The 17657-nt window shown below is 40.5% G+C and overlaps 2 protein-coding genes and 1 long non-coding RNA gene across 3 annotated transcripts; 2 read left to right on the forward strand and 1 right to left on the reverse strand.

Moving 5' to 3' along the window:
- Nucleotides 1–448: 448 nt before the first annotated feature.
- On the forward strand, nt 449–7678 carry ppm1la (protein phosphatase, Mg2+/Mn2+ dependent, 1La). Its single transcript, XM_007566988.2, has 4 exons — nt 449–1495; nt 5149–5323; nt 5725–5886; nt 6485–7678. Exons 1-4 carry the CDS (start codon nt 1097–1099, stop codon nt 6838–6840), a joined length of 1092 nt encoding a protein of 363 aa, XP_007567050.1. The 5' UTR covers nt 449–1096; the 3' UTR covers nt 6841–7678.
- On the reverse strand, nt 3333–5142 carry LOC107838030 (uncharacterized). Its single transcript, XR_001664087.1, has 2 exons — nt 4421–5142; nt 3333–3762 (listed from the first exon to the last, which is right to left on the reverse strand). It is a non-coding gene; the product is annotated as an uncharacterized LOC107838030 (long non-coding RNA).
- A 1055-nt stretch (nt 7679–8733) lies between the features above and the next one.
- arl14 (ADP-ribosylation factor-like 14) lies at nt 8734–14196 on the forward strand. The gene has a single exon (XM_016679112.1). It carries the CDS (start codon nt 12667–12669, stop codon nt 13267–13269), a length of 603 nt encoding a protein of 200 aa, XP_016534598.1. The 5' UTR covers nt 8734–12666; the 3' UTR covers nt 13270–14196.
- The last annotated feature ends 3461 nt before the right edge of the window (nt 14197–17657 follow it).

The following is a 17657-nucleotide window of genomic DNA, read 5'->3' on the forward strand; positions in this document are numbered from 1 at the left end:
TGTTTCACAATCATTATTTATTTATTTGTGATTTGTGGTTGTATAATTATATAAATATGTATTGATATTACTAAATAATTTTTTAAATAAATTATGAACGGCTGTGTGCTTTGTAATAGGCTCATCATACATCAATATCAGAATATTCCATTCCTATTCTATTGTTATAGCCACTAAGCATATTTAAATATGATGAACTATGTGTTAAAAACATACTTAAAAATACAGTTGTTTATAAATGAAGCAGTGATACATGTTTGAATATGGTTTCCAGTAACAAAAAAGTGTGTTATGATCGATTAAATGCGCTGATACGTCATTGTGACTGCTAAACACATAACGCTGAGTGGAGTGGAGTACCGCTCCAAGATGGCCGCCCTAAATCTCGTCAGCGACAATAGGCGAGAGCGGTCCATGAGGCGTCTATCCTTATATTATGTCTATGGACTTTAGGGCCACTTTGCTCATTGTAGAAACCACTTCCGATTCGTCTTTTCAGAATAAAGGCTTCTCTAGCAAAGCTCTGCCCAGACCTTATTGTTTCTCTGTCGCGTGTTTAGCTTTATTAAGACAAGCAATCCACTTCCGGCTGTGTCCCCATCGTCTCCCGTTTCTCGTGACAATTTTCAAGAAATGAGGCGTGTAGTGTGAAAAAAAATCATATTAATACGGAGGCTAAATACACATTTAAAAAAAAGGGGTCAAAGGCGGAAAAGGAGGACACCGCCAAGTCACAGCATTGAGACTCTCATTTCGCTCTCCGATGTGCGTCTGACCCAAAAACTCGGCCATTCAGCGATGGGACCTGGGAGATCTGCTCAGCTCCTTTGCAGCTGTTCAGGGGGCCGAGGATAGGACCAAGACATCGGTCAGAATCACCGACAGAGTGGCCTGTTGGTTCTCCACCCGATTAGTGCGCGAATGCGCTTGGGAGACGCTGGAGAAGCCACCCCACGGAGAAGCGTTTTCAGAGCCTAAATTCCGTTTTTGTCCGTCATCGTGATAGTAAATCAATCTCTTCACAGCTCCGCGAAGCGGATGGAGTGAACCGTGCCAAAAGAGGAGGGGTAGTCAGACTGCAGTTCGGTTGCGTGTGATGATAGGAGACACAATGACGCTCCTGTCTCTTTTGGGTCGGATCATGCGCTATTTTCTTCTCAGGCCGGAGACGTTGTTCCTGCTGTGTATCAGTCTGGCGCTGTGGAGCTACTTCTTTCACACCGACGAGGTGAAAACCATCGTCAAGTCCAGCCGGGATGCCGTGAAGATGGTGAAGGGGAAAGTGGCGGAGATGATGCAGAACGACCGCCTTGGAGGCCTCAGCGTCCTGGATGCGGAGTTCTCCAAGACGTGGGAGTTCAAGAATAACAACGTGGCCGTGTACTCCATACAGGGCAGGAGGGATCACATGGAGGACCGGTTCGAGGTGCTCACCGACATCACCAACAAGAGCCACCCGTCTATATTCGGGATATTCGACGGTCACGGGGGAGAGGTACTGTATGGCAGGCCCGCTTCGCTACAGCTGCTGCAGTGAGTTTAGATGCGGTGGATGTTGCGTTTGTTTTCAGTTTAACAACGATCTGAATCAACGAAGACAAAATGTGACGAAATCCTAGTTTTTGCCAGGGAAACTACATTCCTCGTGTGAGGAGGCAACATTTTCCTCATGTAAGGGGAAAAATTGTGAATTACAAAGTTTTAACCAAAAAATCATTTGCTTTGACTATTTGGATTTTCATAAACTTTTAAAACTAAACAGTCATTCCCCATTTATTTATTTATTTATTTATTTATTTATTTATTTATTTTTTATTCCTTGTTTGTATTTTCTTGTATTAACACCCTAACAATGGCTGTGGCTCTCAGGGAGTTGACTTGAAGGGTTGTAACAATGAGCTTTGTGTGCTGTGTGTGTATGTGTGTGTGCTTTTTGTCCCTCATTCACTCCCTCCACTGTCAAGGGTCAGCATTTTCTCATGCTGTGCCTGACGACCTCTGGTTTCAGACGCCATCTGTCACCGGGAGTGTGTAGTTTGAGACTTCTCTGAACGATGAATCCTATGAGCCCCGTACTCTCTGCAACAAACAAGAAACAAGTTTATAATTAACATTATCGTCACAAATATGCTTTCACGCTGCTTAAATATTTAAGAGAGTCGGCTTCTGTTTCTGTTTGCTGGTCGACGTTTCCTGACATTGAAATCTTAGAGCCCGTCGTTCCATGACACAGTTCCTTGTCGTGAATTGACGCTTTATAAACAAACTGAACTGAATTAAATGTGAGAGCCCTGCCTGGCTATGAAAACACTTCCTAGTTTCACATGACTTTCAGTGCATGAAACAAGTCTTGTTTACTCCTCACTCGTTATACCAAAAATAATAAACAGTTAAACTTGTATAGTGATTGATTCTGTCACAGTTTCTCCTGCAAGTGGATTGCAAGTGAACTATGTTTTGTTTTTGTCTTTGGAAAACAAAACTGCATCTGTATATTAAGAAATGTAACGTAATCGGTTTGTAAAATTCAATGAGAATATTTAAGAAACTTGCCTAACAGTTTCTGTTTCTCTGTGAAAAGCCTCGTTACAATTTTAGCAGCATTCCAAGATATATTTTTCTATACTTTTCAGTTGTGTTATTTAATTATTTCTGTAATGAGTAGAAGCACTTTTGACAATGATTGCTATAGTTGATTTCTTAAACTGTATTTTTTTTTAGCAGTTAGCATGGTGAGTGTCAACTGTGTGTGTGTGTGTGTGTGTGTGTTCCCCTCCTTTTTAAACGTCTTACTGACACTGAATAAAGCTAATTTTGAGTCTCCTTCCACAACACATCCATACTGCAGTGTTCAGGCTCGCATGACTTGTTACTGCATAGGTATGACGCATTAACCAATTGTTGACCTCATTCTAGCTAAATAAAACTTGTTAGAGTTGCAAATGTTGCACGGCCGTTTGGAAAATGATTAGTTGTAAATATCTACCTTAGAAATATAAATAGAAAAACCTCCTGTCAGTTTCAGAGAACCTGCCACTTACTTTTAATTCTCAGGCTTAAGATAAATGAATGAGTGCATTTTATTGTATGAGATTTTGATATTTGTGGAAAAAAATAACGCGGTTTAAAAATTTTTTAATGTTGTTAGTGTCATTTCAGTGACAAAATTTAGTGCAATTTTTTCCTTCAACACACCGGAGGAACTGCTGAAGTCAACCTGAAAGTTTCCATTTCTGGTCACTGTCCAATTGCTTACATATTAAAAAAAAATAAAACTTTACTTTTAATGGCTATTTAAGTTTAAATCTTGGAAATGGAGCGTTTGTATGGTCTTTTGTCTGGTTTACAAGAAATGTCAGATGCGCCCGTCCTACATGCTGTGGCAACAGACAGTGTAGTTGGTGTTTGCTCATTTGGACTTCTCTGTTTATTGTATTCCTACAAACTTTTGTTTGTAGCTCTTATTTAATATAATATTTGTTGCTCTTATCAGTCTGACACCCCTCCCGCCCTCAATGGCAATATCTCACAGCAGCAGCTATTGTTTTATGTCAGGTTACTTTTTGTTGTTTACTTCATATTTTTGTATGCATGTACTTGCTTACCCATTTTTCCATATATTTTTCCACTTATCTCCTCTTAAGCATCAAGACAGTTTCCTGCTTTGGAATCAGTTGTGAATGCATAGAAACTATGTTGAACATAGTGATGCTCCTGCAGAGCCATATGAGGAGAAATAGACCAGTGTGTTGTGTCCCAGGCCTGAAAATACAAAGAACATTTTTTCTTTAGACATGTCTGTGTTTCTCCCTCCCCTGCTGTATTCATTGAATCATGAGTTGTGCCCCTGAAAATGAAAGTCAGCACTAGCTGCTGCTGCTTTCACAGCTTGATTTACAGAGACTGATGTTGTGGAAACACGCACACACACACACACACACACACACACGTTTACAACTTTGCTCTATCAAATTCAAGTTTATAGCCATAGGCTGAGAGAGGAGCAAAGCCATTTTGATATAACAGTGATGTCAGCAAGAAACCCAGGCTACACATCAGTCCACTTTTAATACCACGGCTCCCATATTTTACATTCACTAATTAAATACAACAGCAGTAAAAATCTTTTGGCTATTAAAAAGGTTTGCAACTGCATTAATCCTGCCGTTTTTTTCTTCTTCTTCTTCTTTTTTTGCTGTTTGCTGCAAATGGAAAACAGCACTTTAAGCTCTTTTCCTCATCCAGTCGCCAAGAGTACCACTCTATCCAATTAAATAATGCGCAAGTACTCTTTCAGCAGAACGGGAGGCGAGGGGGAGGGGCAGAAAGGTGATGATGTTTCTCCCATGTTAAGTAGGATTTTGTTTCTATCTAAAATTTCGTAATCTCGGGCCTAATACCTCTCCTCTGGTTCACACACCTTTGCTGCAGCGGATTTGCAATCTCACATTCTGCATGACGACAAACTGTTTGAAGAGAGGGGTGCTGCGATCGTTAGCACTGTAACTTCGCTGCAGCATTGTGGCTGTCTTTTGTGCTGCGCGCAGTCAAGTCACTGCCAAGTGAAGCTTTACTTCTGAAAATAGAAATTCAAAGCAAACGTCACATGAAAGGTCATATTTGCTGGAAACTGTTTAAGCACATCGCCACATCAGAAAGCAGCTCCAAGAATAATGTGAAATTATTTTTAATCATCTGCTTGTAAGACACATTGACTGTATAAAAGAGAGGAATTAAGATGGTTAATTGTACTTTTTGGTCTAAAGAAAATTCTAGCAGGAAAACCGAGGGAAGAAGCAAGTAAGTAGATGTTTGTGCAGGATGAGGAGGCTGTTCAATGATTCAGCTCAGACTGGCTGCTTGCTCAGCGCAGCTTAATGGCATATGGGAAAACTATACCCAGAGACTCATAGAAAAACATGTCAGCTCAGTTTATAATAAAGTTCTGACAAAAATCTGGCAAAATCAAGTCAAAGCAAACCTTGTTCTCTTTGTGCGTATTTCCGTCACATGCACGGCATTTCTGAGCTCACTGACGGCATCCACGCATAGCACAACTCTGCTCTGTCTGTGCCTCCACTTTCTTGTCGTATCTCTAATCGCCACTGTGGGTCTGTTTGTGTTCCTTTGGCTTCCTGTCTGCCGCAGGCTGCAGCTGATTATGCCAAGGCCCACCTGCCTGAGTCTCTGAGGCAGCAGCTGCAGGCCTTTGAGAGGGAGAAGAGGGAGAGCGCTGTCTCTTACGCCAGCATTCTTGAGCAGCGCATCCTGGCTGTGGATCGGGAGATGCTGGACAAGCTCTCCGCCAACCATGATGAAGCAGGTCGGGAGGGGGAGGCGGGCGGCCAGAGGGACGGAGGGAGGGGGATAAATTAACGTGAACCGCAGCAGCCCAGTGAAGGGAGAAACCGTGATAAACTGTGATAAACTTTTGGCGCAATAATTTATTTTTTTTCTTTTTTATCACATACTCTAGAACAATCTCTGGTAAAAAAAAAAAAAAATCCTAAACACACCCTGTAGGGAAAGTTTCAGGAAAAGATGCAAATACACTTTTCAGATAATTTTTTTTGTAAAACGAAAATACATTTACTCTTAGCAACAATATTTTTCAATTACTAAAACAAGATATTGAGTACATTTTAAATATTTGATTTTTTTTTTTATGATGTGATTTTTAAACATGTTCTGGTTTCTGTCGTTCCCTTTGAACGTCTCGTTCAGGTACAACGTGCCTGATGGCTCTGCTGTCAGACAGAGAGCTCACTGTGGCCAACGTCGGAGACTCTCGCGGAGTGTTGTGCGACAAAGACGGGAACGCCGTCGCACTGTCGCACGACCACAAGCCATATCAGCTGAAAGAGCGCAAGAGGATCAAGAGAGCAGGTACATGCTGAGGCAGTGCTGCAATGCATCCAACATAATCTACTGCAACACCCTTCGGTGTGATTTTAGTGTTCTTTGTTGCCATCTACAGGGGGAATCCAGAATAGCATTCTGTTAAAATATACTGCATCGGACAATAAATAAATAAATTTACACACTCATATCTCAGCGAATTCTGCATTTTGATTATGTAATGCAGCTTCGATATTTCTATTCAAGTTTTTCCCAGTTTTTCCTAAAATGTATTAGGTCATTTAGGAATATCTATGGTGGCCATTTCATCTGTAAAATAGTTCAGTTTTTTTTTTAAGAACTTTTACCCACTTTAACTCAAGACTAGATATCAGTTTATCTCATTAGACTTCTTTTTCTTTTTTTTTTACAAAGTACTTAGACTTTTGCTCAAATGGTCTTTTATTATTATTATTATTATTATTATTATTATTATTATTATTATTATTATTATTATTATTTGTTGCAAAACAGCTAAGCCATTTCGTGGTCATAATCACAACATCACGATTTGTTTTAATAGCTCTTTGAAAACAGAAGTAGACATTTTTTTCTGAAATAACTTTGTACTAATGTTTACCTGCAGGCGGCTTCATCAGTTTTAACGGATCCTGGCGAGTTCAGGGAATCCTGGCCATGTCTCGCTCCTTGGGCGACTACCCTCTCAAGAACCTCAACGTGGTCATTCCCGACCCAGATATAATGACCTTTGACCTGGACAAACTGCAGCCTGAGTTCATGATCCTGGCGTCTGACGGTCTTTGGGACGCCTTCAGTAACGAGGAGGCAGTGCGCTTCGTCCGCGAGCGCCTGGACGAGCCTCACTTCGGCGCCAAGAGCATCGTGCTCCAGTCGTTCTACCGCGGTTGCCCCGACAACATCACAGTCATGGTGGTAAAGTTTAAAAGCGGAGCCGGGGGCAGTAGCAAGGCCGGTGTGTAGGTCTGGGGAGCTCACACTGTGATCAGAAGGATTTTTTTTTTAACCCCTCGTCTGGATGCAGCAGGAAGGTTACAGGAAAGCTGAGGTGTGTACCTATAACAAGTCGACACATAAATTTCCTCATGTAAGAACAAAGCTTTGTTTTTCAATTGTCAATTTATTCAGAAAAGGACATTTAAACATACTGTAACTAACCTTTGTATGAATGATCAATTCTTGAAAAAACAAAAAACAAAAAAAGAACATAAGTGCAGAGTAAGTACAGAACTACTACAGACACAGGGGATTTTCTCTTAACCAGCACATACCAGACTGTGACTGCTTTACTTCTGTTTACTGTAAATTGCACATGGACAGTACAACTCCACTGGGAGCTTTTTACGGGATGCTTTTAGGAGAAACTGTGTTACTATAGGAAGGTGCTAAAACTGTAAATGCAAAACCACGGGCTTGTGGTAATACGATGATGCTCTGAATTGTACGTATCTAGTCTTTCTTACTGAACAGAAGCAATTTGTCATATTAAACAACAAGGCTGCAGCAGATCCAATATACTTAATTAACTTGAAGCAACGCTGTGCACAGATCTAACCTTTGAGTGTACGAAACTTACCCCCTGCATACTTGAATGGTTCCCGTTTAGTGTTGACAGTCTTGCCCTCAGCATGCATTCAGCATTAATGCATGCTGAACTGCATGGATTCTAATAAATAAGCTGTCGACACGACCGGTAGGGCGTCAGACGACACAGCGCTCCTGCTGTGACTTTAGAGGTCCTTTACTTATCGAACTCTTAAGAAGCACATGTTTCTACATCTGTAAGCTGTCTTCCAAAAAAGTAGTCAAAAAAAAGTGTAAAATTCTGAAATGAAAAATTAAATAGCTAATTGTTGTTTTTTTTTTCAAACAAAATAGAATTTGCATATGATTATTTTTAAATAATCTTAGTTTTTTTTTTTTATCCTAATATGTAATCTAAGATTTCACCAAGTCCATAAAACAATTATACTATCGTTTGTTGCTATCGTTTGTCATTTGTAACATTTCAACCTACAATATGCAGACACTCTTTCTAGGCTGAAGAAGATTTGATTGCATCAGCTGAGTGTTTTAAGTGACTCCAGCTGCTCTGGAGCTGCTCTAATTATTTCGGCTAATAATCATTTGACCACTTTATGACACTTGCGGGCAGTTTATAGGGAAGTGTGCCTCCGTTCTCAGAGAGTCTTGAAAAACTGGAATGAAAAGGAAACAGTGATTATACAAAGTGGGGCTGCCTCAAACCACACGCACACATACTACATAGGTGTAACACATTCTGATTTTTCACAAAATACACTACATTTCTATCTGTTCAGACCCATGTAAGATGCATTCTTTAGATACACATGCATTCAAGGCTGGATTAAAAACAGCATGGCAGAAGTTCTTGATGATCCTGACTTCAACATTAGTTTTGTCACAACAAAAAAAAAGAAAAAAAAAGAAAAAAAAACGTTGGTTGTTTTGTGTCAGCTGATCCACATTTGGGCTGTTGTTTCTCGCTAATGTGTATGTTGTTGATTTTCCTGGAAGTGACCGCCAAAAAGGATTTGCAAAGCTGAGATCATCGATGTAAATGGGATTTTTTTTTCTTCTGTGAACAGGCTTTGATGGAGTTGTTTAAAAGGTTTCCGTCAATTTTCCTTCTCCTTTTCCTTTGCAGAATGACCCCTACTGAAATCTAATTTCAAGAAAATGACCCCCCCCCCCCCCTTCAGATTGTTTTAACTCTTTCAAGTCTGCAGAAGGTGGGTGATACTCAAATTGAAATTATGGCCAAAATGCCTAGTTCATTTATTAAACATGCACTTAAAAGCTGGGAAAACAAAATGATTTTTCAGAGTGCTCGCAATTTTTAATGGTTATTTGGACATATCAGCCAATAGTAACACTACCCTTAGGAATATTGAAAGGTTTTTATGTTTGTAAAACATAAAAATCTACATCTTTTCAATGTTTTCACCATCTGCACCATCTCATTGTTGATGAACAAAGTACTGTACTTAAAGTGTTTGTCATAGCGCGCAGTTTTTGACCAGATGAGCACACAAGACTTTGGGTGATGAAACAAATTAAATGATGATTCATCGTGAACTCCTTGCCTATAAAGGGAATGCTGCTGGTAATGAAGCGGATATGCTCATGAAGCAATGCAGCTGACTTCACGGGCAGCAGCGACATGTCAGAGAAAGTTCCTGTAAGCCACACTTGATTTACTACTGCTTTCACTTCCTACACTGTAAACCATGACTATGTTATCATCTGAGTGCAACCATAAGAGCTATTTTTTTTTTATTATTATTGTTATTTAACAGGTTACCTGATGCCTTATTTATTGAGTTTTGGATGTCTCTGGCAGATCGAGAAGATCTGCATACTGTATGTTTAATCTCTGTCCTTCTGTACCTCAGTAGAAGTTTACAATAAAAACATTTTACTCTTGAGAAGTTTGAATTCTGAGTATTTAAACCATGCTCATCTATATAAAATATGCATCTTTTAGCAAATCTGTAATACCAGAAGCCAGAAAAAAAATCATTTCTAGTACTTTACATATCAGTGTTTGTATACATGTCTTTATCTCGCACGTGGCAAGATAAAAAGCACGTGCAAGATCACAGGTATTTAGAACCTGCTAGTTCTAAGTACCTTGCTCAAGAGCACGAAACATGAAAACATAAGCAGTTGTCATCAGATAAAGCCATCCTGTTGTGCTTTTCATCACCTTTTCTGGAATTTGAATGAGCTGTGTGCTCATAACAAGGACGCTGTGTCTAAATAAACACATGGTTGTAAATCGGTCAGTTTACTGTGGCTCCTACATGAGTCACTACTGGTGAGCTAAAGCTGGGAAACGCATGAGCTTGTCGGACCGCACCAGCTATGCTCCCGTTGGGTTAGAAATAGCTTCTTCTCAATGTCATCTGTGCAAGATAAGTCGCCCTGAAAGGAGAGTACACAACTCCTAATACCTCTTCCAGCACCTCAGTAAGTTTTGTAAGGGGGCCCAAATGAGAAGGCAAGGGAAGGCAAATGGATAGCAGTCTTGGGGTGACGCATCAAACGAAGCAAACTCAAAAAAGAAGAAAGTGAAATGTTCAAAGTTGTAGTTTTTGTGTGGATGAAATTATGCGCATCCTAAAATATTCCATTTTAATTCCAGGTTGAGAGGTGGCAAAACGCAGAACAATCTAAAGGAGGTGAATACTTTCACAGGTCACTGTACTCTGTACCATGGAAAAAAATAACTGGAACAAGCCTTTTCATATTTATTTATAGGGGTGGACATTGTCCCCCTTGGTGGCACCACTGACTCAAGGTCGGAGACGGCGTGCAGCAGGTGGACTGACTTAATATAGCTTGAACATGATCTTATTGCAATGCCCACGCCCCTCCCGCTCCCCCCGCATTGGTGTCAAACAGCCCTATAAGCAAAATGTGTCACACTTCAGTGTTACCGGAACACTTTACTTTCCCGTGTGTACTTGGCAAATATAAGCGAAAGAACAGAAGGGTATTGACAACAGAGGGAAGAGTGCCTGTGGGAAGAAAGAACAACATTTACTTCATTTTGGGAGCCGTCAATAAGTCACGTGAGTTTTCAACCAGCATGGGGCAACACGAATCCAAAGCCTCTGTCGAAGCCCGCGTTATTTTCTACCGCTGTTGTCCAGAAGACATGAGCCTGAAAATGGATCCATCCCCTACTCCGTCCTCCGTCGTTCACATTCAGAGGAAGGTGCCGTCTCCGATGAGATGTCTACGCCATTCTGCCCGGACCACGGAGAACTCCTCAGCCCACTCCTGGCCTCTGAGTCGCCGTGACACAGAGGGACTGGTGTACGTGATGGATAACCCAACTGGTGGCGTCTGGGTGAAGCCGAGGGAAAAATGGACCAGATCCTGATGGGAAGAGAATTCGAACAATGGAGCGCCATGGATTTTTACCGGAAGAATCAGTCGAGCCGTGACTGAATACCTTCCTGTTCAAGGTTCCTTTCATTTGGGTTCCCTAAAGCTGATGCTCAGCTACACACCGCAGCTTGTGGAGCGGGGCGGGCGTGAAGGCCTGCTAGTCTCTGGGGAGGAGGTTGTACACCGATCACTGCAGTGATTTAAGTGTAACTGTGGGTTATGCTGAGCAAGCAGAAGCCTGCGTTTACAAACTCGGTGTTACATGTGTACTGCCATGTGTTGCTCATCTACATTGATCCATTAGATTTTGCAATGGATACAATCGTTTGAGTAAAATTAAAGAAGTCAAAGCAACGAGAGAAGTCAAGTCTGATAAAGTGCTTGAACCACTTTGATTGGGATGTGTATCTGTAGAACCTTCCAAAGTCTGACCTGAGCTTTATTTATTTTTCTCTCCTTTTTATTTATTTATGTTCATTGCTAGAGCACTGAAAATGAAAAAAATAAATGCAACTGATTTGTATTTATTATGTCTTGATATTTTAGTTTGAATGTAAAACATTGAGAATTAGAACTAGTGCATTTTTTTAAGTCTGACCACATTTCTTTTCACTTTATTTATTATTTGTGCATATGTTTTTTTTAAATTATTTTTAAAATTGTTCTTACTGAAAGATGTGGTGTGTCTGACACCAGTGTCTACATTGAACATTTTAGCGTCTGTTGTTTTGAGTACACAGACTCCATGAATAACATTTTCCACACTTGATTTAAGTTTAATTGCCTAATGCAACTTGATTTATACTCAATCAGGGGAAGGCGTAAAGACTTATAGTCTTGTATCATGATGGTCAAATATTGCTTATATTTAAAATATTTAATGATTACTTGGATTTGTCATTAAGTTGAGTGGATTTTTAAATTGTTAAAAATTGTAAATTTATTGTCTCAGTCACGTGTTAACTATAGTACTTTCTGACACGGAGGGGCAGAAGAGAGATGTTTGTTTACCCCCAAAGGGCTGTTTGATATGTCTGCACACCAACAGTGCTATAATTGCTGAAATTAGCATCATATTTACTGATTCCAGTTATAAATAAAAATACTTTTTTTTTCTTTTTTGATGGAATCTGGTGGGTTTTTTTTTTTTACTTTTGTGGTTTCAAATACACTTTAACTGCTGAGTTGAAGTCTTGTTCTGTTGCATACATTTTCTAAAACATAATTTAAAGTTAATAAAATCCTTATCGATTTTGTTGTGAGAAATGGGAACGTTCAGTTGCTTGTTCAGGTGTTTCGAACACAACAGATACAGGAAAGTATAAAAGCTTTTATATTCAGGGCGCTCAAACTTGAATTATTACATAAATTATGTAAGATATCTTCAAAACATTGCAATTGTTCAAAACACAGTTTCGATTTGTGAAGTTCAAAAAGGAATATTCTGCTTTTATGACCACAAAGAGGATGGTAGGATGTCATTTATTTATTCAACAACCGTCACTACCTGTTAAACAAATACCTAATCACCCATCCCTTCATAATGTTCCCATAAAAATATCCTGTCTAAATGGCTATTTTTAGTCATAGGTTTAGCAGCATGTAAGCTAAATGGTTACATTTGAAAGAGACGTGGTCAAGAATAAAACTATTTCTGGTTGGTGGAAAAATCGTGTGACTCTAAATGAAGGATAGGTCGAAACTTTGCCCCCGTTTCCGCAACTTATCAGTGTACAGTGAATCATAGTCAGCACAGAGATAATAGCTTATCTATTAAACTCCGGGCAACGCATTATGCAAACATGACACCAGGCCGGTTATGCGGCTGCCCCTCATACCACTAAAGAGTCTGTGTGAATTCACACCGCCATGGGCCACCCGATCTCCAAACCACAGGTTCAAGTCCTTCTTCTGGGCCTGGACAACGCTGGAAAATCCACTCTTCTCTACAAACTGAAGCACAACGCTAGCGTCTCCACCGTCCCGACGATCGGCTTTAACGTGGAGATGTTGGACGCCAGAAAAAACAGGAAGAACATCGCCGTGACCGTGTGGGACGTCGGTGGTCAGGACAAGATGCGCGAACACTGGCAGGACTATTACCAAAACGCGGCGGCCGTCGTGTTCGTGGTGGACGCCTCGGACTTTGGGCGCATGGACGAGGCGCGCAGTGAGATGGAGAGGGCGCTGCGCAGCGACCATCTGCGGGGCTGCCCGGTCGTTCTGCTCGCCAACAAGCAGGACGTGAGCGGTGCGCTGACCGTCACCGAGATGAAGGACAGGTTCAACATGAGGAGGATGTGCGCGGGTCGGGACTGGCTCGTTCAGCCTTGCTCCGCTTCGACGGGGTTCGGAGTCGAGGAGGCTTTTAGGCGAGTGATTCAAATGGTCAGACTCCCCTCTGAGACTGGAGCGGTCAAAGACAATATCAAGGATAGGGTGCACTACCTGCGATCGAATAGCAAACAATAAGCTTATCATGTCAGATATGTACCACTTCTAACTTATTTCCGCCAACAGCAAACTTAGCGGTCATATTATGCAAATAATTGTTCTGTGGAGTTCACTGGATATACACTGCAAAAATGCATGGCATAATAAGTTACTTTTTAAGCGTCCTGCATTTCTAGTCATGTTTCACAGTGGTTCGATTATAATTACATCAATTACTTTGTTTTGATTATACGATTTCTCCTAGACGTTTTCATTGGTGTTCGACAGAAGCCAGAAGTGGACGGATATCGTCAGTGGTCGTTATGTCCACCTTGCTGGTTCTGGATGCTCTTTAAACAGCCCTTTTGAAATATGAAAGTACATTCATTCTTCAATGGACATTTTTGAAAACGGTCATTCCAAGCGTATGAAGTGCAAAAGAAAGCTTTTGGGTTTTCGACATCTGATGCTTGGAAAAATCTTGGACTAACCGCATCGGCAAAAAAAAAAAAAAATTCTGATTAATTAATTTAAAGTTGTGGTAGCTGAGTCTGTGTGAAAGTGTTTCCAGACCTTTATTAATTTACCACTCTGTTGTGAAATCTTATTGCACTATGCTGCTGCTGTCTTGTCCAGGCTTGTAAACGAGATCTGTTATCTCAATAGGGCAAAACAGGTTAAATTTAAAAAAAGTAATTCTCTTCTGTGTGCAATGTATTAGAAATATGTTTATTACTACATTGAAACATAGTCTTACTGGACGGAGAAACCTAACCTTGTTTTGTCTCGTTTTTACTGTAGAAATAGATACCAGAATGGGAAAATGAGGTTAAATGTAACTAACTTAGTTGAGTAAACATACAAAATAAAAATCAGTTTGAATGTTCTTACTTTATTGCAATGTTTTGATAAGATATCTTACACAATTTATGCTCAGAAATACTGATTAAAATATATTTCACATTTTATTGTTTAATTTTTATCTTTTTAATTTTTAATCGGAAGTTAAATCATAGTACTGAAATATTGTTTTAGCACCAACTATTTCTAGCTGGAGCCGGTATTCGAATCGTTGCTTAATAACGCAATATCAAGAATTACATTATTTAAACTTCAAACAGACGTGTGTTACACTTGCCCTTCTGGAAATGTTCCAACAAAAGCCACGGGGGAGAAACATTCGCATTTCTCAACTTATTTTACTCTGATCAGTAAACAAGCAAATTATGTCAGCAATGGTCAGACGAGGGAATGCGGTGAATTCATAAAGTAAGCAGTTTAAGTCATAAAATAGAAACATTAGCAGGAGATCACAAATAATGAAAGTTCAAGCATGTTCAAACAATGTCCGCGTCGTTCATCCTGGAGGGGCCCGCTCGTCCTTTGCTTCCGTCCTTAATGGTCTCTTCGTAAGTCGGGAGATCTCGACATTCCTCATATGTGGGCAGAGTCACAGCTGCAGCAGAAGCTAGAGGTGGATCAGCCAAGGTGTCCCGCGAACAGCTCTCCATGAGCATTTCTTGTGAGAGGGTGACCGGCGGCTGTCCGTTTAGCGGCGGGCTGTGCTGCCTGGATTTGGAGCACAGCATCCTCTGGATAAAGTATCCCAGGGCGAAGAGGAGCAGCATGATGAGCACCCCGGAAAGTTTCCGGGTGACCATGGCGATGTTGTAGTAAGTCTTGTCCACGTGAGTTTTGCAGCAAGAGCCGAACGTTGTGTTTTTACAGCAGATCTGGTCGTCCCTGCAGATGCCCAGTTCGCATCTTCGGATCGAGGAAACAAGTGTGCGGGTGAGGAGGCAAACACTGAAAACGATCAGTGTTCCGCATCTGTTGGAAGACATATCTGTTGGGATCGGAACCAAAAAAAACAACAAAAAAACAAACAAACAAAACAAACAACAACAAAACAAACAATAAAAAAAACACAAAACAAAATAAAAAAAACTCTCAAGCTCTAAAAATTTAGGAGTGGATGAACGATGCGTCGAAAGATTCCTGGATTGAAACATAGAAATAGAGAACCAACAAGTCACCGCATGCCCAGAGGAAAAACAAAGCGACCAGATTAAAGCTTCTGAGTTTGAGCCTTAAGTTCTCAACAATTGGCAATCAGCCTATAGTTTTTTTTTCTCTTCTCACAAACACACTATTCCAACAAGCCCGACTTTAACTTTTTATTGTACTCAGAAGTCCTTCCGACGTATCAGACGTTCAGTGTGTTGGTAAGTCGTAAACCCACTCATGGACATAATTCCTAATCGAGAATTGGACTCGTGGAAACAAAGAAAAATGGTCTTCAAATCCAAAACAGCGTGAGGAAAGTCATGTCGAGAAGAGGTGTGGGATTGTTTCAGGACCACGGACAGCGTACACGCCCTCCCGTAGGAAAAAAAAAGAAAAAGGGCGGGGGTCAAGCTGTCTGTGACGCTGACGTAGCAAATGGTCTAAAACTCTTCTCTGGCAAGAGCGCAACTAAGATCCATTTGCAATAAGGTTTAGTATTCACTTGTGGGTCAAGCTGGGTCAGCGCAGTGCAATGCGTTGATCCACTTGCGACGTCGATACAAAGCACAACATGATGTCCTTTTACTGATGGGGGGAGGCGGGTGGGGGACAAAACAAAAAACAACACTACTCATTGGACAGTTTCTGAATTTTACAAAATACAACGGCGTTGCACATGCTTTTGTAATTTTGCCCAGAAAAAAGAAGAAGAAAGGAGCTAAATCTGTATGGGGTCGTTTTACTGGCAATGTTGAAGCCAGCATTTTGTGTTACATCATAGCCTTAGCAAAGGTAATCGATAAAGTGACTGCGTGATTAGGTTGTGGGTTGTAATGGCAGGAAGTGGCCCTTAAAAGCATGTCTGGATGTCTTCTAAATTGACACGAGTCAGTATCAAGTTACTGCAGATGAATCTTTGCTCTTGTCAGAGATGCGTTGTTTGTATCTGTGATGCAAACAATGCATTCTTTACATGTACACTTCTCTCTCTGTGTGGTTTCAAGGGAATCCAATGCTAAATAAATTGATATAGCAATTTATACCAAGGCCCATAAACTGGCAGGAGGTTAGTGTTATATTACATGTTGCACAATAAAAAAATGTGACTAAATATTTTATCTTTACATGATTACCCAGGAAATTCTGTGGTGTAGTCTATAAGATTGAATGGGGCAATGAGTTTCTGCTGTAACCATTGGGGTGTTGGTTTGATTTCAGTTGTGTCCATGGGCAAGACACTTCACCTGCCTTGCCTGCTGGTGGTGGTCAGAGGGCCTGGTGGCGCTGACTGAATGGCAGCCTTGGTTCCACCAGGCTGTGTCAGGGCAGCTGTGCCAACAATGTAGATTACCTTCAGCAATTAATGGGTGAATGAAAGGTGTAAAGCACTTCAGAGTCCTTGGACTTGGTAGAGCACTCTGCTGAGCTTTGCTGCTGCCTTGTGGCCGACAGCTGAGGCTGGACTACCACCCCCCCCCCCAAGTTTGCTATGACCAAAGATTGTGGGCTGCTTGCTCGTGAACCCCAGCTGTAGTCCAGCCGACCTTCTGTAAACGTGGAAAGTGAATAAAAAAAATTATGAGCCACCAGGATACGATTCATCGCAGGTTGCGACCCATTCTAAGACACCTTTTGAAGATAGTGGGCCTTCAGTCCACTAAAGATATAGCCGCAGCTGCAGGTGATTAAGGCTCCTGCCTATTTATGACTGCCACCAGCTCTTTATAAGCGTGTTTTTCCTCGACTTTGCTCTGAATAAAAGTTCATAATTAATTTTTTTTCTTTTTTTCTTTAGCATTTTTTTTTGTTTGTTTGTTATTTATTTGTTAGTTTCTGCTCATAAGTCACAAGTGCTGTACGCTTAAAATTCCACAAGATGGCAACAAAGCTGCATGACATTATTTCTTGAGTTTACAGGGACGGTGAATAACCAAGAATAATGCTATAAGTTTGTAACAAACATAACCTACCTTGTTATGACTTTGAGATTCTTCAAACATATTTGTAATAAAATTAAAGTTGGGTTGTCTGAAGAAAGAAATATTGTTAATTAAGCAATTGATTAAGTAAATGTCCATAATATTGTTAATATTCAAAAGTACTTTATGGTAAAGCTTCACAAATGCTGCTTAGCATTTTCTTAATATTTTCACAGCTTTTATGTATTTTTATTTAATTTTAGGTTCAAGCCACTGGGCTTGGCAGAGTTGCTACTTTGGACTCATGTAATTGATAGATTATTTTAGTTTTTTTTTAGACATTATTTGTGTACGAACATAATAGTAATATTTGACCATGATATGTGTTTGGTGAACATAAACGGGTCAAATAAATCATGTCTAAGTAGTTATTAATAGGTCTTAAAGTCCAAGTTGAAGTGCAAGTCCTCTGTGATTTCAGCATGAAACAAAATATGACAA

Source organism: Poecilia formosa, unplaced genomic scaffold (assembly GCF_000485575.1).
Source record: "Poecilia formosa unplaced genomic scaffold, Poecilia_formosa-5.1.2 Scaffold202, whole genome shotgun sequence".
Lineage (NCBI taxonomy): Eukaryota > Metazoa > Chordata > Actinopteri > Cyprinodontiformes > Poeciliidae > Poecilia > Poecilia formosa.

Coding starts and splice junctions, on each gene's coding strand:
- ppm1la (XM_007566988.2), top strand. CDS start 1,097: ATGATAGGAGACACAATGACGCTCCTGTCTCTTTTGGGTCGGATCATG. Junction 1,496..5,148: donor TCGACGGTCACGGGGGAGAG/GTACTGTATGGC, acceptor TGTCTGCCGCAG/GCTGCAGCTGATTATGCCAA. Junction 5,324..5,724: donor CGCCAACCATGATGAAGCAG/GTCGGGAGGGGG, acceptor CGTCTCGTTCAG/GTACAACGTGCCTGATGGCT.
- arl14 (XM_016679112.1), top strand. CDS start 12,667: ATGGGCCACCCGATCTCCAAACCACAGGTTCAAGTCCTTCTTCTGGGC.